The sequence below is a fragment of the Setaria italica genome, chromosome VII (assembly GCF_000263155.2).
Source record: "Setaria italica strain Yugu1 chromosome VII, Setaria_italica_v2.0, whole genome shotgun sequence".
Classification (NCBI taxonomy): Eukaryota; Viridiplantae; Streptophyta; class Magnoliopsida; order Poales; family Poaceae; genus Setaria; species Setaria italica.
Window position 1 is genome coordinate 11,872,537 of NC_028456.1, and position 23,808 is coordinate 11,896,344.

At 43.0% G+C, this 23,808-nt stretch overlaps 2 protein-coding genes and 1 long non-coding RNA gene across 5 annotated transcripts; 1 reads left to right on the forward strand and 2 right to left on the reverse strand.

Moving 5' to 3' along the window:
* Positions 1-3,774: 3,774 nt before the first annotated feature.
* On the reverse strand, positions 3,775-12,178 carry LOC101775741 (amino acid transporter AVT1B). 3 transcript variants are annotated; one of them, XR_002678612.1, is made up of 13 exons: positions 11,778-12,178; positions 9,276-9,622; positions 7,491-7,705; positions 7,342-7,365; positions 6,839-7,019; positions 6,474-6,696; positions 6,253-6,388; positions 6,061-6,080; positions 5,697-5,839; positions 5,483-5,535; positions 5,348-5,410; positions 4,547-5,195; positions 3,775-4,434 (listed from the first exon to the last, which is right to left on the reverse strand). XR_002678612.1 is itself a non-coding variant. In XM_012847922.3 (12 exons), exons 1-12 carry the CDS (start codon positions 11,999-12,001, stop codon positions 5,100-5,102), a joined length of 1,725 nt encoding a protein of 574 aa, XP_012703376.1. In that variant the 5' UTR covers positions 12,002-12,178; the 3' UTR covers positions 3,775-5,099. The 3 variants fall into 3 exon arrangements, 2 of the variants coding, with proteins under 2 accessions (XP_012703376.1, XP_004975175.1); XM_012847922.3 differs by having other exon boundaries at positions 3,775-5,195; XM_004975118.4 differs by having other exon boundaries at positions 3,775-5,195; positions 5,483-5,526; positions 11,778-12,177.
* A 5,690-nt stretch (positions 12,179-17,868) lies between these two features.
* LOC105914843 lies at positions 17,869-23,429 on the forward strand. The gene is made up of 2 exons (XR_001164539.2): positions 17,869-17,951; positions 22,837-23,429. It is a non-coding gene; the product is annotated as an uncharacterized LOC105914843 (long non-coding RNA).
* LOC101776140 (G-type lectin S-receptor-like serine/threonine-protein kinase LECRK4) lies at positions 19,297-22,510 on the reverse strand. The gene has a single exon (XM_004975119.3). The coding sequence runs from the start codon at positions 22,102-22,104 to the stop codon at positions 19,699-19,701; it is 2,406 nt and encodes an 801-aa protein (XP_004975176.1). The 5' UTR covers positions 22,105-22,510; the 3' UTR covers positions 19,297-19,698.
* Positions 23,430-23,808: the final 379 nt, after the last annotated feature.

A 23,808-nucleotide genomic window follows, 5' to 3' on the forward strand; every position in this document is an offset into this window, starting at 1 on the left:
AGGGCGCATGGCTAGCAGACCCATACGCGTCGCTTCCTTCCTTCGAACACTTCCGCGCATCTATAAAAAGGTACCGAACCGTCTTACCGGAGTTCCCTTCGCTACCACCACCATTGTCGCACTACCTACTCCGTTTCCGCTCCCCGCGCCGCTGCCTGAGCTGTCTGCCTTCCACTCGACCCCGCGCCTTGCCGACCTGCTCAAGGAGCCTCTGAATCCCCTGTCTCGTCAGATCGCTGCCGCCAGTTTCCGTGATGCCGACCCGAGCCGCTGCTGTTCGTCGTTCCACCCCGGCTTGTTTCTTCCCGACCCCAAGACCTCAACCGTAGGACCGGAGGTGAGCTGCCGACCCCTTTCCAGCTCTTCCCGACCCTGAATCGTCCACGAAAGCGATCGGACCTTGTCCGCCTTGTCGGAGTACTGTCCGCCTCGTCCAAGGGCTGTCCGCCTCGCCCGAGGGCTCCGTTGTGTCTTTTTCTTTTGATCGAGGGTATCTGTGTAAAATTCCGAGGACTTCTCTGTGTTAAATCTGAGGATCCCGGTACAGTTATTTCTTAAGTCTAAGGGTCAGATCGTAAGTTTTACCCGATCTGACTCTTTTAACTTGAATGAAATCGATGGAAACCTGGAAATTACATCTTAAATCGAGGAAAAATAAAAAAATGTGAAATCACTTTGGTTGGAATCCTTGTTCTGAGTAGAATCCAATAAAGTGGGTTTCGCATCTTTTCCTATAGTTTTGCTACAATTTTGGGTTTAAATCCTTGCAAATACTGTTGAAATCACCTCTAAGTGTCTTACCCTTGCATTGCATTTCGTGTAGAGCTGAACCTCGTAGACGGAACCTACGAACTTCACCCAGCGCCGGAAGACGAAGTCGTAGCTGAGCAGCCGCCTGCAGGAGTCGAGCCCGTGCACGCCGAGGACCAGTTTGCTACCGCGCCGCTTGAAGGCAAGCCTCGGAGCATGATTTTCCTATCTTTAAATGCTTGCAATACAAGTGACTGCTTGTTTGTGCATTTACGTTCCAGGAGTTGATTGAAACTGTAGGTGCATGACTTAGTTTCCCTTTGATCTGAACACTAGTATGATAGGCCGAGTAGTTGCAATGCTTAAACAAGACTCGGTAAAAGTCGAGTGATTTCCTGTCACTCGCGAGTTATAGGAGTTGCTTGCTTTCTTTTTGCAACAACTATAAGGACGATGGACGGGGCAGGGCTCTATGAACTAATTTGGTGGTCGGTGGATTGCCCCGTCTGCCTACATGAAATCAGACTAAGGTAAAAAAGTGATGGTGTTCGTGATCAAGTGTTTGAAAGTACTAATCTCATACCTAGTATGGGATGGGGAAGCCTAGTACCTGATTGACCCAGGACATGAGCGGTTCGATCCACTGTCTCTGGAATGAAGTTCCCTTGCGGCCGCATGTGGTAACAAGTGCGGTCATAGAATGGCAGAGGCTGGATCTGTGGAGCCTTGTACCAAGGGAAGTGGGCCCGACACAGGTCTGGAAATTGATGGGGACGGCCGACAAAGGAAGCGACCCTTCGTGGTGCGCGGATGTCGTGAGATTACGTTCACTATGCATGGTTAAGAAATTTGAATCGATTCGTCTGCCTCTCACAGTTTGGGAATAGTTGATCGCTATGCTACACTAAGTAAGAATGAAAGATGATGATGATCTAATATGGTTATCTGTACTAATTGCTTGGAAAACTATGCTTATTTAGTATAGCTGCTAACTTAGATTGGTAAATGAATTTAGAACCTGTGGCTAAAATATGGAAAGTAAGGACCTACTGTAGTTGCTTTTGGCAAAAACAAACCTCTCAGCCAAAAAACCTTGCATGTATAGAAGTTGGTGGATTAGAACCACCCGTCGGTTAAGTCTTGTTGAGCGTAGTCGCTCAGCCTTGTTGTGGCATATTCTTTTCAGATGATGTTGACGCCCCCAAGTTTGCTTCTAGTGGCACTTGACCTCCCCAGCTCCCTCCTGGGTGGACGGTCGAGTGGGATCCCTCCTCGAACGGCAAGGACAGAGACCAGTGATGTCATGATTGGCCTCGTCGTGACGTCCGACATCGGCGCTAGCTTCCGTTCGTTTATTTCCGCTGCTTAAGAACTCTGCAAACTATGTTTGAATTTCGAACCTGATGATGTAATAAATTAATGCACTTGTTTAAATTGGACGATCTATTGTATTCTCTGGAACCACTCACCTTCGTGTGAACTATGCTTTCTCGGTCCTGTGGAGTGGTTTATCGGATGAAATCCGACGGACTGCCGAGTTAACTTGATTAAAGCACATCATCGCGTGTTAGGTGACTTAATTGTGCTTTAGCTAAGTTAATTAGGGCGGTTCCGCCACAGATGATTAGCCCGACATGTATGGTGTCCCAACGCCAGCATGTCGCCCACCGGTGCCGTCCTTCAGAAGTGACGACATTCGGGGCGAGCTCCTTGTGTCGGTAGGAGCAGCTACCCGGCGACGAGCTTCAACGGGCGGGCCGAGCCGAAGCTCAACAGTCCCCACATAGGAGCGCCAGCGTGGCCACGGTGGAGCGACGGCCCGACAACGAGCTCCGACGAGTGGCAGGTAGGGCCACGATGATAGGGAGCGGTGGTGAGAGCAAGCATTTTTTTAAAAGTTTTTGTCCATTTTTGTTTCCAAATTTTTGTATAACTTTTTTGTGATATTTTTTTCGGATTCTTTTTCAAAAACTTTGTTCCTCAATGATCCAAATTTTTTTGTATAACTTTTATTTTAAAATGTTTGCTTCAAAAGTTTGCATTCACAACTTTTGTTTCTTATTTTCTCTAATTTTTTTTAAAATTTTGATCCATAAAGTTTTGTTTTGTTTTTTTCTTAAAATTTTGGTTGCAAATTTTGTGTTTCAAATTTTTGTTTGACTTTCTTTCCTCCAGTTTTTCAAAAAAAATTCCAAATGTTTTTTCCTAAATTTTGTTCTACTGAGCAAATGCATCGTGCACAACGCGAAATGGGTGGGCTGATGTCTGGTGGGGATGTAAAGTGGGAACTGAAACTGGATGCACTGTGCATTATCCAGCAGTGAAGATCGATGTGCTGGATTTCCAAAAAAGGGAATGACGCGGTAAAGAAAAAGGCTAAAAAAGGACGGTCGGAAATCGTGAGGAGGGCTTCTTACAAACGATCGTAAATTTGATTTTTCTGCACGTTCGCTGGCACGGTTCCACCACAAGTTGATGCCCCCGCCTTCTATTGGTCAGCACCACAACCTCTGAGGCCACTCGGGCTCTATTAGCTCCTTGGAATTGCACGTGAATAACAATATCTTTTCTTCTTTAATACAATGTGAATAACAATATCTTTTCTTCTTTAATATAATGATACCGAGGCATATCTAAAGCTAAAAACTAGAGGGTGCTTCTCTTCTTCTTTTTCTTCCTCACTCCTCTCTTTCCCTTATTCTTCTTCCTCCTCTCCAACTATGGCTAAAATTTGGAGGGGGGAGGGGATCCATGGGGTAAAGGGATCCGCCAGCTCTACTACGGTAAGACGAAAAACTGCATCTACATACTTACGGTCGTACACTGATATTGCATCCCACCCAGTAGAAAAAGTACCCCATGGTCCCCCAGAAATGTATAGATAGCCAAATGTGTATATACAAAAATCCAGTCCCAAATAGAATCAGCAAATTGCATTTGAAGATACTACTCTCCATTGCTAACAAGGACGATATAAAATATTACAATTGAAAAAAAATATAGACCTCAGGATTCTAGCAAAAATGATACAAGATCAAGTCACCGACCAGACCTCAAAACAAAATACTCCTTCGGTAGTACAACCTGCCTATTTTTGCCCATTTTCTCCATCTTGTTTCATGGGAACAACAATTTGCATTGAATCCACAGAAAATTAGTATTTAAAATTACGAGAGATTTTAGCATTTGGGTCTCAATTCACACACCTTTCATTATGTGACACCCAATTCGCAAACCTTCCAAAATTTGACACTAAGACATGCGAATTCTTCATTTTAGGTGTTTCTCCTCATTTTCCTTCTTTTCCTACCCTTTATATGTTCCTGCCCATGTGAACGGACAGTTTTGCCCCTACCTTGTCCTTTTCTTCCACGTCTCCTACCCGTCATCTCCCGGGCGGCAGCTCACGGGGCTGGTTCCCAGGTGCGCGCGAAGCTGGTGGTCTCAGCATGACCTTAAAGGTCAGTAGCATGCCGCCGTCGTCGTAGAGGTAACGAAGGGGAGCTTCTCAACCGGGGAGGTCAGAGCGGCCCTTGGGGTGGTCCGCGGTGGGGGCCTGGGGGGAGCTCGAAGCGCTCTGCGAGGATGTCCAGGTCCATGGCTCGGTGGACGAGACAGAGCTTGGGAGGCTGTCCAGCGGCCAGGAGAGCGCCCACAGCCACCAGATGGATTGCTATGAGCAGTCTACAACGGAGCAGAGGAAAAATTACCATAAAAAAAATCAGAGCAGAGGAATTCTCGTGAGTCCGTGAGGGAAATTTGTGATTTCAGAGAGGAATTGTTGATTTTTTTTCACCTATAAGAACTGAGAATGGCCTGTGAGCTGTGAGACGCTGGTCTTCCTAGTCAGTGGGCCGGCGGCAGGTAGAGCTAAAAGCAGCTCTCGAACCCGAAGCCCGTGGCACCATCGCCGGCGCTGAGGCCGTCCTTGGGCCAGAGCGGTTGCCATAGCCATATGTACCCTTATCTCGAAGAGCCAACAGGCATGATCGAACTCGGTTGGCTTTGCCTGCGCAACCGGCGGCGCAACCACCGTTGCCGCATCGCCATGGACATGAGTGGGAGCGGCAGCTGGTCCTGCTCTTCGGACGAGCAGACGGGGGTAGGAGACGAGGAAGAAAAGGAACGGCACGGGCAAAACTGCCCATTCACATGGGCAGGAAAAGATAATAGGGAAGGAAAAGAAGGAAAATGAGAAGGAACCTAAAATAAAGAATTCGCATGTCTCGGTGTTAAATTTTGGAAGGTTTGCGAATTCGATATCAAATAATGAAAGGCATGCGAATTGAGACCCAAATACTGAAATCTCTCTTAAAATACATGGACACCGTATAATTCTAGCGCAACATTCAATGGTACTGTTGTATTATCTTAGAAAGAGATGAGTATGTCCCAACACCAGCACAGCAGAGTCCGACAGCAATGATGAACACACATAGTACTACCTGCACAGAAGCACGTTTCACTAAATGAAGTTATAATACTCTTGTGCTTTGAAGTAAATAGATGGTTGGGGTCTCCCCCACTGTATGGCTTTCAAAAAAAAAAGTAAATAGATGGTTCAAGCAAAACATGCTGAAGTAAAAACATCAGTTACCTGATACCAGCTCACTTTATTCCTAAGGATCGCCAAAAAGCAGGCACATGGTAGAATATAGGCCTAGAACAAAAATACAAATTAGGAACAATGATATACAAGCAAAGGCTCCAAAGATTTTGAAGGTGAACTTACCACAAACATGGTGAGGAAAGATCCCACCAGGGACATGACGAGTCCTGAAAAGGCTCAACAACCATTAAAGCAGAGAGTCAGAAACAGAATGAAAAGAGGAAATTTGTTTGAAGGCCCATAGGCAAATCTTATGCTATACCCATGTCTTAATGTAATGTGCGTACTTAGAAAATGCGAAGAAACACCGATAATGGATAAACTAACACAAACTTACCAAAAAATGGAACAGATAGAGCGACAATAAGGGAAGATACCACCAGCGCTGATCTAAGCATTACAATGTTTGGGTATGTCTGCTGATTTGGAGGTAGCAATTCCTCCAAACTCAGGGCGAGAGGAGTCATGGTTAGTGCATATGTGGGTATTAGTTAAGGACAGAACATCTGATCCATGTCAAAACTATTGACCAACATAGGGTAAAAGTTAAGCTAAATTTGTTCATCAGAAGTGGATTGGATGTTTGAAGTTGATACCACATTGCTTTGGGAAGAGAATTATAGCAAGATATGACATAACATTAATTGTAAAGTACGGTAAACGAAGGTGTATGGGCAGCTGAAATAATAGGCCAAGGATATTTAGTTATTGGATTTGTCACCTGCATGAAAACAAAAGGCACACATTATCAGAAGGATATAATTTGCCGCATAACAGCATTTTAGTACTCATAATGTGACTGGGCTTGATTATGCTCTATCAAATGCAGTATGTGAACTGCTAGAAGCCAAATTCTGCCTTTTCAAATCTAGTCTTCTGAAATGAACAATTACCGTTGTCCAGACGGCAATCTTGGAAGCCACAAGGTTTGGGGGTAAGTTCAGAGTGAATTGGGACTCTGTAGATTCACCAAACATAATGTATCCCATGATCGCAGCACCAGCGAACAGAACAGTAGACAGAGCAATGCTGACAAGGAACATAAACCAAAGCATTAGATCATAAATAACCGAAGACAACTTACAGCTTGTGCGTGATTGTTAATTTGTTTTACCAGGTGAAAAGAACAGCAGGAAACTGGTTGCGTTTCTTCAGAGAAGAGTAGATGTTAGGGAACACTCCATGGCCAGAGTAGCAGTACCCGTACAGCCCAATGGCGATGGGGATTCCAGGAAGGTTCAGTGCCGTCCCTTCACTCTTGACTGGACCAACGTGATCAACAAGTCCAACCCAGAACAGGCAGGAGACGATAACAATAGATGCAATGACTCCGCCAGCTAGAAGCACAAATTGCAAGATGATATTTATTTGAGAAAGCGCATTCTGATCCCTCAGTAAGATTGCCTTGGTACAGCTAACTAATAAACAGGTAAATTTATTTGGTGAGATAAACAATGGAGGCAACAAACGAGTGGGTACCTGAAACGAAGCTGAGGCAGCTGAGATCGCGAAGCCAAGTGGTAGGCATGACGATAAGAGCAGTCAGGATGGCAAATAGCACATGCGAATCCAAAGTCAAGCTACCTATGGTCAGGTGTGCGTTGGGGAACAACTTTGACAAGTTGTCACTCTCTAGTATCAAATACTCAATGCAACATGCCTGCAACAAAGGATTAGGATCAATTAGCGTATAGTTAGATGTTCATAACAACTAAAAGGCAATTTGTTTTAATGGACTGCTGTAGTTTAGAGAGAAAAAAGATTCAACAGTGCTAATTGAAAGATCAGGCAGTTTATGCACATGTTGGACATATCACCATCATGATCAGATTCTTTTTTGTGGTTAGAATAGATTTCTTTTATTCCATACACCATATAGCAGAAAAAACACTAATACATCAGACGTGTTTTTGTTGTACAACAAAAAGAGTTCTACGTGTCAAGAGTGGAACCAAACCAAAAGGTGGATCCGAAGTACTTACATATAGTTCCATATACAGGATTATCTGCATATTGCAAAGACATAAAAGCAGAATAGTTAGCACAAGACCGCCCTCCATTGCACTGTATAATGTAAATAATACAAAACTGAATTAATGGGCATCACTAGTGTGGAAAATAAAATACTTACCGAGATGATGATGCGGCCAGCAGTGCCAAAGGCAGCATGTCCGATGTCTGGGTAGGTCTCAAGGCCTTCCTTGCTGTCCAGGCAACGCCGCAGAAGTATGCCTGTGTACCACGCTAGTGCACCCAACACAGCCAGTATCACTAGTCCAAGCCAACCACCTTGCTTGACAGCATAAGGTGTTGACAGGATCCCCACACCACATAAGACATTCACTCCTGCATACGACAAAAAAGTAACTGAGGCCTTTGTCTTTCATAAATCAAAATGGTGATGTTAAGATTGAGAACACTATTATGTAGTTTGCTTACAGAGAGGAGAAAGTTTGCCATTCTTTACTACACCAACAGATTTATCTGATAATTGAGATGTAACAAACGAACTGAAGCTGCAGAACTAAACTACTAATTCTACTGAATTTTACCCCTAGAATATGCAGAAGAAACTAATTGAGGTCAGTTTCAAATATTTCCACAACAAGAACTTCACATGTTGCTGTTAAGGGGAAAGTGGATACTTAAAAATTGGATCTTTGATGCCTCATAATACAGATCTCATCCACATGAGCAGATACTGAAGGCAAACATATTTCTGAGTATAAGCCACATACTGTGATTTGATTAGGACAATGTTTCTCTTTCAATTTGACAAAGACATATTTAAATCCATATGCCTGAGTACAATATAGCCAGTTGTCCATGACACATGTTCCTGTCACATGACTGTACTGACTGACAAACCATGTGATATCTAATTATCTATTTTGTATATAGACCAAGAAGAAGAAAAAAAACAATTGATGGACCTGTGGTTTGGCATGCCAACGGAGGGTAGATGTACCAAAGAAACATAACTGACTACTCTGCTTTGCTAAATCTAGTTAATTGAAAAGTAGTATTTCCTCAAAAACATTTGGCGGATGAACTAATTGACAGTGTACCAAGTTTATGGTGCTTCTTGAGTAAAATTAGTGCATCATAACTGACCTTTGTGTAAGTTCATGCAGAATGCGCCCAGGTTAATAAACTATGATATAATATCGTGAATAGAATGTGTAAAAAATGGTGAACTGGAAACTAATAATTCTGATCCCATCCTCAGCAGTCTGTTCTCATGGAATAGCAGCACCACAACAGCAACATTTCCATTTCTGTCATAGTGTGACCATTACATACCTGAAGGGAGCATCCTAAAATAGTGGTTGAATCCTCTTAAGATATGAGCCGTACCAAATTAAAATGACTATTCAGGGTCCAACCCAAGTTAAATCTAGTAAAGTTTGGATGGCTTTACACGATCTTATGATCTTTTTACCTTGGACTTTTACTTTGCACATTCGCAAGGTTTGATAAACTCCATTTGGTAGCTAAAATGGTTAGACAAGTAAAAAAGTTTTCCTTGCAAAAGAAAAGGTTGAATTACTAGACTCCATGCTTTTTCTGATTGAAAATTTGGACCTGATAAGTTCTCTAAGTTTCCTTATTGTGTTTCCTACTTTTTTGTGATGGTGACACGACATCATGTTTAAGTACATATCATCACAATAGGTCACCATCCTATTATTATTACAAATCCAACCTGCAGTTAGCATCAAGAAATAAGTGCTACAGTTACCTAAATCCAATATATCCTTTTCTTCTTCTTCTTTCCTTAGAAATTAAATAATGGCCTCCCCATCGTGAAGGCAGTTGTTTGTTCCCACCAATGTAGTTTCATTTTTAATCTTAACAGCCATATGATGTTGATAAATAAAAAATTGAATCCAACAAACTTTGTGAGAGTGCATACCATTCATGACCCCTTGAATATAGGAGCACTGCCGATAGGGCCCCACCTCATGGCCCCCAACAATAGGCCTGTGATCCTCAGGGATCCTTTGCAGAGACGATGCCTTCCTTGACGGTGGGAGGTCATGGGAGCTCTTCCGCACGTCCTCTTGCTGCTGCTGCTGGTGTTCATCACTGGTAGGAGCGGTGCTTGTTGGCAGGAGAGGCTTGATTAGGCTGGAGATGATCTCCGGTGGCTTCCCTCGAAATGAGTTTGTCAGGAAGGAGTTGGACAGACGACTCAGTGATGGTGTCCCCAGGAAGCTCAGGTTGGGCGAGTGCACGCTGCTGTACATGTCAATAGATTGCCTGCTCGTCCAAGAAGAAAGTATTGTCACTACTTTTGCTACTGAACGCATAATAAGGGTTAAACTAAAGCAGAAATGAATATGGAATTTGTGCCAGGATATGGAAGATGTGAAGTTGCACATTTTGTCCCAATGCATCAGCTGAGATCAACTTCAGCATCAAAACTTGTGATGTCAATAAACTGGATATGAAATGCTGTAAATCTGGTTATTAAACAAGAAGTAATAATCCGATTGATCTATAGATCTTTCCAATTGATTTATGTCTCATTTGAAATTTGATGCAGAATATTTGGATAAAAAGATGAGATCAACTGATTTTGCCGCAATGGCAAACCAGTGCAACTGGGATCACAAACATAGAGAGCGACATCTGGAAACCAGCCGATTGTACATACTAATGGCACATGACCAACAGGGGTTCCACATGTCAACGGTGGGACCTCATCCACACATCCATCTGCACAACTCCACCCTTAGAGAAACTAATGGGCCATAATATTTTCCAACTGAAGCAAGTATTCATTATTTCAAGGAGAAATATGCCCCTTTGAGTACTGAAAAGCCACATGTCCATACATTCTCACCAAGAAAGAACAACATTTTTCCTCATCACAGTCATTTTCGCACGCCTTAGCAATCCCAGACATTCCACAAACATGCATTTGATGGTACTCTCGAACTTTGGCCACTTGCAAAGAGAGAGAAACGGTGCTAGAGGACAAGCCACTAGTACAGACAAAAAAGTACCCAGAGTATTTTGATTTTTTTCATTATGTATGGGGATTATATTTTTCTCTTTCAAATTTACACCTTGAAAGTAATAATCAAACAAGTGAGATCAATGATTGTAATATTTAAACCACTCAGCATCGAGTTGGTATATTGTTTACTTGTTGGGTCCTTTTGTGTACTGGCACTGTCTTAAGATTCACAAACAGTGGCTGATGAAGCATAGGAACTCTTGTGTGTTTGAACATACAAGACCAAGCATTACAGAGTTGCTCCGGAAAGTGGCTGATGAGTGCGTTTTGTGGAGCATGGCTAGAGCTTCTAAGCTTCAGGACTTCCTTGCCAGGTCGCTTTCCATAGCCAATTAGGCTGTGCTGCTAGGTCGTTTTGTGACCGTTTTCTGTAGTGCACCTGTAGGCTTGAGGCTTGCGTGTGTATGCGTGTGCGTGTGGTGTGCGTTTTTGTACTGGGTCTGGCCTTGGCTAGACCCCTTGTTCTTTTTTCTACCTTAATGATAATGAAATGACACGCAGCTCTCCTGTGTTGTTCAAGGAAAAAAAAGATTCACAAACAGTTTCTATTTACATAATTTTGAAAAGATGAACTCTGCTCATATTCATACCTTTTTTTCTCAGATCTCTGACCCTTTATGAGCATTGCTGTTAAAAATTACTAGAATATTTTGAATGGGTGTGGTTCCCGCATGTCATTTTTATTGCTACTGCTAAATATATGTTTATTTAGCTTCATCCTAAGTTATTCTTTTTTAGCTTTAACCATCAATAACTAAAAAAACTATGTATATTGATAACATAAGATTGATGTTGCTAGATTCATTATAAAACATACTTTGGTAATGTGCAACTCTCTTTTCTTTGGAATAATTTTTATGTTAGATATTATTGATAAATATTGAAGTACAATATTGAATGCCACATTGATTTCCTAACGGACTTACTACTTAGGCCAATCTCAGTGGGAGTTTCACGGAGAGTTTGATGAGCATTAATTTCCATGCCACATCACCAATTTTGCTGACTTGGTAAGATATTTACGAGGAGAGAGAAGGAGAAATTCCATCATACATGAGAGGAGTTTCATCCCCACAACATTCAACCGGACAGGTACCTAATTTCAGTCTTGTAACTGTGCAATGAAACTGTGCGCTGAGTGAGGATCGGATGTGAGTAGTAATTTCTCAAAGTCACATTCTGTGAGCATTATGCTTGTACGGGTAGCAACAGGCAAATATTTAGTACTATATGCAGTGCCACGCGGCACCCCTCTAGAAACATTGAAAAGCAAAAAAGTGACAATAATTCTAAAAAGTGCCAAAAAGGGGAAAAGTATGGCCGACGCGGCTGCTGCATCCTGCAGCGAGCGAGCGTGTGCCGCCGCCACAGGGCGGCAAGGGGAGCGGTTACCTGTAGCTCTGCGGCCATTGCTGGGTGTAGGAACTCGGCTGGCTGCACCTCGCGGCAACCACCCGCGGGCTGTCGCACGGCGACGACGAGTCCGACCCGGAGACGTCGTCGTCGCCCGATTCCTCGCCGCCATGGCCGCGGCGCTTCCCGTCCTCCACGGCGGCAGCGGCGTCCTCGTCGTCGCTCTCGATGAGGAAGCTCCGTTCCGACACCGAGTTCTTCATCTCTCTCTCCCGCCTCTCGGTTAACCCCACGCTTAATGGTAATGCGCGAGAAGAGAGGGAGGGAGGGAGCCGAGAGCGCGGATTGTGAGGAGGAGGGAGAGGGACGGGCTTTTATAATGGCGACGTGGTTTGGGGGCACTCGATTTTCCCCGGCGGTGGTGGCGACGGCGGAGACGGAGGGGGACGGGAGTATTTTTGTCTCGCCTTGGATCCTAGAGAGCATGTGAAACGAAACAAAGTAACGGTTTGGCGTTATCCTATTTCCCAGCTATTTTACTCAAAATCCCTTTAAACATTGGTCACAAATTGTTCTAATTGATTGTCGATGTTTGAAAATAATAGGATTGTTTTTAGGGCAATATAATGTTTGAAAATAATAGGAATGTTTTGATAAACGGTTCTGTTAATATACTTGTGCTATGTTTATTAAAAACAAGTTGTTACCAGTGTGCCCGGAACAGGATGGTATATGGTACAATGGTGAAATTAGATTGGTTGGAGCCTTGGAGGTAGTCATAATTGAAGTTCCGCTGTGGTACATCCTAATAAATCTATATCTATACCTAATATTAAAGTGCGGTTGTTTTTTTTCGACCGTCGTGATTGTTTTGTTTAAAGTCCTTCAACTTTTTCGTAATCAACCCATAGTCCTTGGAATAGTTCAACCGTCGTCGTATTTTACAAAAAGTTTCCTAAACTTTCGTAGAATCAACATGGAGCTGCGCATGTGAGCCCGCGGCGGCGGGGTGGCTAGGCACGGGCGCACGGCTTGACCCTGCTGTGCTACTGCAGCTGGTGCTCTGCTCAGGAGGAAGAAGAAAGAGGAGATACGACCATCCGGGAGGAAGAAGATGTCTACTGCTGCTGCTTCAGTCACTGCTAGCAGGTAGCGACCAACGCTCACCCAATAATGCCCTCACTAGACAGCATCTGAACAGAGTTATTAGAACCTCCCTAGATTCGTGAGCTCTAGCTAACATGCGGTGAGGGAAACTGAGCATGGCTTGAGGAACAAGGGGTTGGTGGTGTCGGAACCAAGCATATACCCAACAGATAATCGATCACTGCGACATGAAATTCTATTTGGCTCTACAGGAATAGATCCTCTTCATTATCATCGGCCCTCAACCTTGCATTATTGTCTCCGCGGTGTAGAGCATTGCTGCAGCCTGCAGAGTAGTATATATCCTCACAGTTTCAGGTTCTAAGGATCAAGAACGAGAAAGGCCAGAGCCGGAGAAGGATTAGAGAAGGGATACTAACTTCACTTCAACAGGATCGTGGAGGGGCTTGGGAGCCAGAAGAGATCACTGCTGAGGGCAAGCTGATTAGGCGAACTACAATAGGGGAAAAGGAAAAAGGTCGGTAGATTGGATTCATTATATTGGAATTGGATAATTGCTGTATAGAATGTGTGGTATATGATTTCTCACTACTGACTACAAATCAAATGCACGTTACTCATGTTTTGATGTTTTAGATGTATTTTCTAGATGCACTCAAGTTTTATTTGATAATTGATAGTTGTGAGCTTCGACATGATCACAAGAATTTTGAAGCACGCTCTTTTTCATGCCATAAAAATAGGACAATGATTTTACCTCGGTCCCCTCGCCGCAATTGGCTAAGTGGTGTGCTCAATTATTATTTCATGTTTACAATTATTTTTTATTACTGTTTTCATAACTCCAGACATGTTTTCTTATTTTTATTTGTGCCAAGTGCCTCCTTGCAGTCAACCAAGTAGAGTCATGTACCATCAAGGCATGGCACTAGGGAGGGGGAGGGGGGCATCTAGCAATTGGAGGCTCAATTTTGCACTTGATTGGAATGATTTAGAGTGGATTATAAAAGGGAGGTGGATGGAAATGAGAAGAAGAGGAGGACACCCTCCTACTCATGGCGGCCAGAGGCGTTGTGGCCTAGCGCTCGAAACGGGAATGAGGCTAGGCACGGGGAGGATGTCGGCTTGCCTGGGCGACAGTGAGGACGGTAAAATGCACAGCGCCTGGGCAAAGGCGAGGATAGGGCAAGATGCAGGTGGTGCCAATGGACGAAGAGGCAGTGACTAGCTGGATGACGATGACTATAAGGGAAATCGAATGAATGGATAGAGCGGAGGTTAAGCAGTGAATTTTTTTTATTTCCATATGTGTGTTCCCATAATAAACAGATGGCATCAAACCACATACAAATATCTTCTACTATTGTACTTGCAAAGAGAGAACTACTAAGGACAACGCACTAACATATTGTGAGGTGAAGATAACATATTAGGAACAAGCGAATAATAATGTGAGAGTAAGTAAGGACTCGTAGCAACACACGAGCATTTCTGCTAGTTAAAATAATAAAAATTACTAATTTTAGGATCAAATCTACTTATGTCATTTTAAACCCTATAAGTTATGACTTGCTCCCCCTTCTAATTTATAGGTTATTTTAGATTTTCTAAGTAAATAGTTTTGGCTATGCACCTAGATACATACTTATATTTAGATACATAATAAATACTATAAATTTAGAAAAATTAAAATAATCTATAATTTAAAATGAAGTAGTACATGAGTAGAGAACTAGAATATGCTCTGTATAACAGTGCACTTTTTGCTCTGTAGCACGTACTGGCTGGAAAGCCCTATTGTTAAGATGGCTCCCGTTGAGCAAGGCACGAAATAAAAGTACCCCATAGCCGATAAGCGGCAGGTTATCGCCACAAGAAAATAATTTTTACTAACATAATTCTATCTTCATAAATTTTTACTAACATATAGTTCAAGAAATGTACTATGCACGTACTGGCTTGAAATTCTTCTGTTGTTGAGATGTCTCCAAGCGTCTGAAAAGCGTTGTCATCCTGACCTCGTGCGGTCGTGCCTGCTGGCCTATGTGACTATGCTGGCTTTGAGGCTTCATGTTCCAAGGCAGTGACTGTGACTGATCAAGATGTATCCTTCCTGACTTTTGCCTTGATAGGACTGGACCGCCTCACTGACGCCGTGCTCGTGACCAACTGAAGCCGGAAGGTGTGGGTAGAGATGCTTGGAGGCTTCCAGTTGCTGTGGCTCATGCATCTATAAAGTTGGACTGACTTTTAGTTTAAAATTTTCCTATCACATGACTTGTCTTTTTTTTTTCCACATGTACTCCTCCCAGAAATCTCTCAGAAATAATGTAACTCTCACTTTTCCAGAAGTATTATCTTCACAATTTTTTTCTTTGAAGAAAAGAGGTGTTTTATTGATTACTAAAAAATATGACTGCTAAGGAAACAATGGAGGAATTGTGCCTTTTATGAAATTTTCATAAGTTCTAAACAGACCTACATAGAGAAAAAGTTCTAAAAAACTGGACTAGTACTCATCGTTATCTGTACATAATGGTCGATTGGGCCCTTAATTATTAAGAGCATTATCTGAACAACTATGGACCTCCTGATGATGATCTAGAACTCTCCTGCTAAAGGGACTAGGTTGCAGAGAATGGAAGCAACAGAAGTTTTTTTTTCAATATATGTAACTGAAGCAACTAACAAAGTTAGTTGTGCGAATGCAAGTGAACGGCCTAGCGGCTTCTAGACAGTGGTCACTACGTCAAGGTTAATTTTTGTCGATTTTCTCAGACCAAATGTTGTTTATTCAGGTTTAGGAATCTACCTCTGTCGTCGGTGCACGTTATTGGCACATTCATTCGAGTAGCCGCAGGGTACGATGACTCAGGTACCATCGTCTCTATTATTTTTCACGTGTCTCTGATCTGATCGAGTATTTGGATAATAGTGTTTTTTTATGGAAGGATCATATGGCCGTTGCATGCCACGACAAGAATAGTATTTTTAGTGGCTTAGTATTTTTTTAGTGACTTAGTGTCCTCATAACGAGACTAAACTACATAACAAGTTCACTGTTGACACTGTTGTGTTGAGATGAGATCATAGGAGGTGAATCTAGCTCAACTGGTTAGGGTGGAAGGTGCCATCATGCATTGGTTCGAGTCCCATCGAAATTACAGTGATCCCATCATCCTAAGTTGATCTATTTTTTTTTTGTTGAGGATGAAATCACTGTATTGAATCGGGAAAGCTAAAAAAACACTACTGTAATATTAAGCTTGTATGGAATGATTGTTTTTGCCTCTTGTCATAGTTTTCTTTTTCTGAAAATGAGAAACAAAAAATTGGAGATATTCTGGTGTTTGCGACTTGCGAGGCTGTCAGCTAAGAGTACGTTTGTTTCAGTTACAGATTCTGACAAGTAACTTGTAGATTTTCAAAAGCTGGCGAAACTCAAGTTGCTACTAGATTGTTACAATCCGAGGGCATTGTTGTAAATCAATCTGGGTGTTTGTTTGGATCTGGGATTGTTACAATCATAGTCTAACTTTAGGCTGAAACAAAGAGGCCGAAGTGCCGGTTTTTTATTAAATTTGACGATTAATTACAGCCTGCCTGCAGGGTTGGCATTGTATATGAAGGAGGAATGACTTTGCATTTTGTTCAACAAAGAATGATTTTGCAGACCAATAATATAGCACAGAAATGCGATCGAGTTATCTATGTCATGGGCAGGTCATGAATCTGGACGCTTAAGTGGTATGCGAGACAATTCCTCCAACAGACCACGTAGGGGAAACTCCAATTCCACTGGCGCTGGCGACCGGCTGCGACCGTTTTCTGCAGTGGTTTCAGATCTGCTGAAGTGACCAGGATCAACAATGCATGTGTTGTCCACGTGATCTCCCGAGATACATGCCAACTCTAGAACATTTCGACGGCCCGGAATCACGTCACGTCACATGCCTCGTAACCGTAGGTTATTTAATCCTAGCTATATATACATCCTAAGGCCCTGACATCTCTATGTCACGTATGGATACTTCTTTCATCCTAAAAAAAATACAACTCTCGCTTCTCGAGCGGTGAAACAGTTTCAAGTTTGAACAAACTTATTAAAAAAATACTAACATTCACATCTTAAATAGATTTAGTATGAAAATATATTACATAATTAATCTATTGATATTTATTTTGTACCATAAATGTTAATACTATTTTATATAAATTTAGTTAAATTTAAAATTGGTTAACTTCTTGACAAGCGAGAGTTGCATTTTTTATAGGGTGGAGGGAGTATGCTCCTACTCCTAGCTGTATCAGTGTACGTAGGTTGTTAACACACGTACCCACATGTGACTGCAGCCCACAGACTCCTGTGTTTGGTCCCTGCGGTGCGGAAGCTGTCGTTGTGAGATGCGTCCTCTGTTTAGATCAACACATGCGAGCTCACATGGCTATAGTTCACATTAAATTCGTCCTAAATTGAATTTTTTTATTTTCGCCAAATTCATTGAAAATCATGGGTATTTACAACATCAAATTAATGAAATAATGCGTTTATGTTGGTATTATATATGTTAATTTATTTTTCTAAATAAATTGATAAAACTTAGGTAACTTTAACTTATGATAAAATTAAAGCGAACTATACTTTTTTTTTGAGTAAAGTGAACAATAATTTGGAATAGATCGGATAACTTATTTTGTCCTAAATTTTTGAAGGAATTCTGGATCTTTTTCAGACACCTGTTTGCTATTATCCGTAAAACATAGCTCGAATTCTGGAGTTAATTATTATTTTTGAATAAAGGAAGCTTTGTTGCTAGTGGGTAACTTCTCTAGTAGCTCTAGAAGTCTGGTTAACGAAATTCCAAGATAAAAAAGACGGGAGTGAATATTCTATGGGCCGAAACCATTAGTCACGGCCTCACTAGTTGGGCAAGCCGGCTGTTTCCCCCCAAGCAATTAACGGTCTAACTGGCCCAGCCTCACAGGCCCGCGTCGCCCCGGTCCAGGGTCCAGCGTTCCCCGGTTCCCCTCCCCCCTCCCCTCCGCCGCCGCCTATGGAGGGGCTGCGACCAGCCGCGAACAGGTCTCGTCGTCGTACCCGCATCGGTACGCCCTCTGTCCACTTTCTCCGCCGCCCTCGGAGGTCAGGTCAATCCCACTCTCGCCGTGCCGCTAGGTTCTCCGTGCCTTCAAATCTCGATCTATTGTTTTTCTTGCCCCTATGTTACAATTAGCGGTGAAACGCAGCGATTGTTTGGACCAATCGAATCGTGGAACAAAATCTGACTAGTCAACCACTGAACCGAATGCTCTTGCTCGCTGTAAGCCGTGTGTTGCAATCGTACTGGCATTTTCAACTGTCTTTTTTTCTTGTTCCCGTGAAATGAAACATTATAATGGTACCATACAAAAAATTTGAAGAAACCATTATTTTTCTCAACATGAATTTTTTTGAGTAATTTTCTTAACGATAACATGTTTTACTATACGGATCCTGCCTTTTGACAAGTCTTTGCGTCGTTCATTGCAGAATTGGACTACCACTTGTGTGCCTTTATTGAATGGAAACTTCTATTAGTGTAACTTGTAAGGTGTTACATACTTCTGGCACCATACTTAATTTGGTAGGTATAAGAAACACGTGATGTAATCACCATGAGACCTTGCTGCAAACATGCTTTTAATATCCAGTTCGTATGTTTGGGTGTGTTAGGGGACCTTCCTGCTACTGTTATTAAGATTGTTTGTTATTATAGTGAAAAAGGGTATATTGCGCGCGGAGAAAATTTTGATGTAATCAAGGCTTGAGAATGAAATGTGGTTGAATGGAGCTGCTCCACAATGTTGTTTTCATTTCTTCAATGTAAAACTAGTATGGTCTCAAACTCTCAATATTAATCTCTGGAAGAAGCAATGGGAAGAATGTGCTACAGTGCTAGAATCATCATTTGAGATGAGCCATGGGATTGTCCTAGTGACTAGCATCCTTATACTACTTGAGACTTGCACAACCATGTCTAACTGGTACTGAAAAGGTTTTGGTCATGTTGTAAGATCAATTTTCCATTGAACCTTGGCTTCTTAAACTGCCAAGTTAACTTCTTATAGACTGAATTCGTGAAAAAAAGAAACCTCTTATAGACTTAGGACACTACTGCTCAAACTTCTAAACTCTAAGCTTGCAAGAATGGGTCTTTTGTTTTTACTGTCATTCGATTCCTAAGATTTTCTTTCTTACTGGGTGAAATATTCAACCGTACCATGTTTATTTCAGTGAAAAGATCATGTGCAGAACAGATATTGAGAAAGAAACATAGAACTTGTTCTAATTTATGCTTAAACTATGTTGGTGTTTTGTTTCCCATGTCGATTTCGAGGCTGAAATATACACTTCAGCTCAAAATTTCATTGTACTTCAGTGTTATATGCATGGCTGGTTCGGATCAGATGATTGACGATAAGACCCTTACCCTCATCTTACTGTTGTTTAGGCTCTGCCGTAGCCATGGTGAAGTTCTGAGGCCAAGTGATAACAGCTGCAATAGGCTTCACTGCTTCAAGTAGACTCTTCTAAAAATTATGGATAGAATCACATAGTAGTAACCAAACTAACCAATAGATGAGATACCACATACAACTATTTTTATCCTAGGAAAACAATTTATTTTAGGAAACTGATATTCTTGCTGGAGAGATGAAGCCTTCATAACATCTGTGGCCCATTGCTAGAGACGGTATTAGCGGCCATAACTTCCACAATATAGCTTTTGCTTCAGTAGGTAACCATATCTAATTTCCAACACCATTATGTTGGTTCATACATATAATAATCTTAAAATATGCTGGAGTAACACTATGGAAGTGAACTGACAAATGAAGAAGGATCAGGAGGAGTGGGGACTGCGGTGACTGCAGCTGCTTCGTCAAGCATTTGTGTCACTTTGAGCATTGTAGGTCTCATTGTTGGGTCCTCCTGGAGGCACCACAATGCCACTGCCACAAACCTTTCCACCTTCATCAAATTGAGAATTGCTTCATCATCACCCTCCACCAGAAAATCAACCCTGCCGCACCTATAACAGTCATTTGCCCAGTCAGTCAGTATTTTTTGATCTTCTTCAGCCTCCAACTCAACATTCCGCCGGCAACAGATGAGCTCCAACAGGATGACCCCAAAACTGTAAACATCCACCTTGGCAGTGATGCCAATGCTCTTGAACCACTCAGGGGCTACGTATCCTCGGGTGCCCCGGATACCTGTATTTGTTTGTGTCTGGTTTGTTCGGAGAAGTTTGGCTAAGCCGAAGTCTGAGATCTTTGCTGTGAAGTTGCCATCGAGAAGGATGTTCTGGGGCTTTATGTCACAATGGATAATCTGTGTGCTGCATTCCTCATGTAAGTATAGCAGCCCCCTTGCCACTCCAAGAGCAAGCTGAGCTCGAAGGTTCCACTCAAGCCTGACATCACCAAATAGGAATTGATTGAGTGATCCATTGGTCATGAATTCATACACCAATAGTCTTTCTTTTCCTTCATTGCAGAATCCTAGCAACCTAACCAAGTTCTTGTGGTGCGTCCGTCCAATTGTCTGGACTTCAACGGTGAACTCTTTCTCTGTTTCATGCTCAAGCTTGTCAATTTTCTTAACCGCAATGTAAGTGCCGAGATCATCTTGTAACTGGCCCTTGTACACAATACCAGAGGCACCAGTGCCGAGTACCTCCTGGAATCCGCTGGTTGCCTTCTCAAGCTCAGCATAAGCGAAGGCTTTCAAGGGCAATCCTATATTGTTTGATGACTGCAGAGATGGGATTTCCTTTACGGTGATAGTACAATAAGTACCAAAAAGTATAACAGAGGTCAGCAGAATGTTAACTAGGACAGAGCTTCCCAAAAACAACGAACTTCCAAGGATCCAGTTCTTCTTGTCTTCCTTCCATTTGTTGGAACCAACAAGCTCAGCTTGTGTACTGTTGTTCTTCCGTACCTTGACGAAAAGTGTCCTCTCCACATTATCTCCCATCTTGCCATTTGACAAAGGCATCTTCTTCTTCCAACATGTATTATCTTGGTCATGGAAGACAGCAACGGCACAGAAACAATCTGTCAGACAGAGTTGCTGGCACTGATCCTTAGTTATGGGGCTGTACTCCTCATAGTCAGCTAGAGGCCAATCCACACTGTTCATCGGTATCAACTTAAACTGCATACTGGCAGCTGCTTCATCCAAGTCACAACTTTGTGGCTGGAAGTCAGGTTTGCAGCCTTTATACTTCCTCTCCTCATCAATAAACGAATACTGCTCTGGGCACAGGCAAATACTCTGGTTGTTTCTGCCATTGAACGTGCAGTAACTGTTAAACCCACAAATGCCGCTTCCATCATTTGTCAGTTGTGCGTCACAGATATTTGGGGGCTTGAAGTCCACTACTGACCATGCTTGACTACTCAGGTTGCTGAACTTCTTCGGGCACCGATATTGCCTGAACACACCATCTGGGTCAAGTGTAGCACGATGATAGTAGTCTAACATGGAACCGGTGACCCCAGATGTCACACTGATCTGTGTTCCGTTATCCAAGGTGATGTATACCATGCCAGTCGCATTGAACACCAGCTTTGTGGTGTTCCCAGCCATGGACCAGTAGTAGTCATACATCTTACCGGAGGGTACAGCAACGGTATAAAGAAAAACACCAATACTTTGCAGGTCAAGGAGGAACCGGCCATTGGAGTAGTCTGTGGGGATGATTCGGCTGCGGAGCTTCATTCCTGGAGTGAGCACCTGAGTAGGCAGGATGGTATCTGCTGGGTTATTGAAGGTCCCCCACTTGGTAGAGCCATCTGCAGCAGCCAGTACGAAGTTTCCGGTATTGAGCATGGCAGCGTATACTGCACCCACAACTCTCGGATTCCATACCTCTGTTCCAGTGGGATCCTGGAGCGAGAGCGCCCCATTTGAGTTGAGCAGGAGCTGGGAACCGGATGAAACATGTACCAGCGCTGGATCTGGATCATTGGTCTTGGCATACCAAACCACCGTCTTATCACTGGTCTTGTCGAACCAGACAGCAAGCAGATAGGAGGAGGTGTTACCCTCGATGGGCCGGAAGCCGAACGCGAAGTCGCCAGACGGCGAGAGCCAAAAGCTGCTAGGCCCTTCAGGTGTCAAGGAGGAGCCTAAGGTTATGTTCTGTTGAGCTTGAAGGGAAGTAGAGGACAGCAGCAGGAGCAAGGACAAGAGGAGGAGAGGTGCCATGGTTCGTTTGATTTGGCTCTCAGTTCTTACATCTGACGGCAAACTTATGCATCTCTTGGTTTTCGGAGTCTTCGTTGACTTGGCTTGACAATCGATGGGTCATCGGAACCATCATGTGGTGTAACAGTAGGCAGCTTTGAACTGGTCAATCATGGCAGTTGGCTGCTCCACGAGCATGGGTCCTTGTCTGTGTGACTACTCTTTGCTAGACTTATAGTGACTACATTATTGAAGTTTGAAAGTGTTCCAACGTGTTGGAAGTGTTCCAAGGTGCTCCTCTTCTGAGCCAAACTTTTCACATGCCTGCAAGTTCTACAGAAGAGAAGACATATATTTCGTAGGGTTGTACTGACGGTTGCGTGAAGGCAGGTCCCAAGTTCTTCTCTCGCCTAGATACTTCCAGTTATTCGTAAGTTTTTCAGAAGTATAGTCATGGTCACTACTTACTACCAGTCAAGCCAGCTGAATTTAGTACGAGATTATACATGTGGGATCATGCTACGTGCCTTATTTCACTTAGACTGGTGATCAGATTGGAACAAGGAGGTTGAAATTATTCAAGAGGAATGTTTGGTTACTTTTGGCCAGTTTCCTGGATATTTTTATTATGTGTTTCATTGCGACAAAAGTTTATTGGACGTTTCCGTGAATTAGCTGTTTTGTGAATTTTCTGTAGAACATAATAAGACATTTATTGAAGACTGATAGTTTTTCATTGTTGTTTATGAGCAGGAATAAATGGAGTCCACAATTACTTGTCAGACATTGACTGGGACGTTCATTTTTCATGGTTCTTGTGATCTAGCTGGCCGGCCGGCCCGGCAGGATTAACGCGCTGGCAGCTGAAAGGAACTTGTACCAGCACCCCGCGTTGCCTAGTCAACACGTTGTACCATCAGAAGAGTGGTTTTCAGTGGTTCTGCTTCTGCCAACAGCGGCTGAATGAAGCCTATCCTCAGGGGCGGATCTAGAACGGGGCTGCACCCCGGGCTAAGCTGTTGAATCACGTCCAAAACAGTCTAATCTTGTCTCCTAAACTTCATTTTGTTAGGCTAAACACCACATATGTTAAAGGGACTCCATGGTCTCGCCTCGGGCTGCAGTCCGGGCAGCCCGGGCCCTAGATCCGCCCCTGCCTATCCTAATCTTAGGTTATGGAGTCTGTTTAGCTCAGTTGTGGATATTGGTGTATGTTAAAGCTACCTGAATTTTAGTCGTCTTCTTCGATGCAAATTTGGGTACACGTTTTTACCAAAATGTAGCTACATATATAGTGTGTGTTTGATTTTTTTCATTCTAGCTTTGGTTGGTTGTGGTTCCTCGTCGTCCTACATTTGTTGCTCATCTCTATTTTTCGTCAAACCTCGGGTTGATTGTAGTTCCTCTTCTAGGCGCTTCATTTTTTTTAGCTAACCATGTGGTGATGATGACGTGGATTCGCCTGGAGAAATGTTTCATCTTTTTTCGAATGCTGATGGTGGATCCTCCTAGAATTCAAATTGCACCTCAATCTGAAATGGAGATTTCGACAGCCCCGATTGCATGTGACTAGAAGAAGGCATTATTTGATTGTTCATCTGGCTGCTGAAAAAAAATTGAAGTGACACTGACCGGTGGGTCCCGTAGACACATCCCCAGGGGGGAAAAGGGGAGAGAAAATCCCACCGCAGGGCGCAGGCCACGCCTTCCGCTTGACCGCTTCCA

Bases quoted from the DNA above. Each gene is read 5' to 3' on its own strand.
- LOC101776140 (XM_004975119.3), bottom strand. From the start codon at position 22,104: ATGGCACCTCTCCTCCTCTTGTCCTTGCTCCTGCTGCTGTCCTCTACT.
- LOC101775741 (XM_012847922.3), bottom strand. From the start codon at position 12,001: ATGAAGAACTCGGTGTCGGAACGGAGCTTCCTCATCGAGAGCGACGAC. The intron at 6,389-6,473 runs GTAAAACAAATT...GTTCCTTGTCAG, and splicing joins CCTGCTGTTCTTTTCACCTG to CATTGCTCTGTCTACTGTTC. The intron at 5,411-5,482 runs GTAAGTTCACCT...TTTTTGTTCTAG, and splicing joins CTTTCCTCACCATGTTTGTG to GCCTATATTCTACCATGTGC.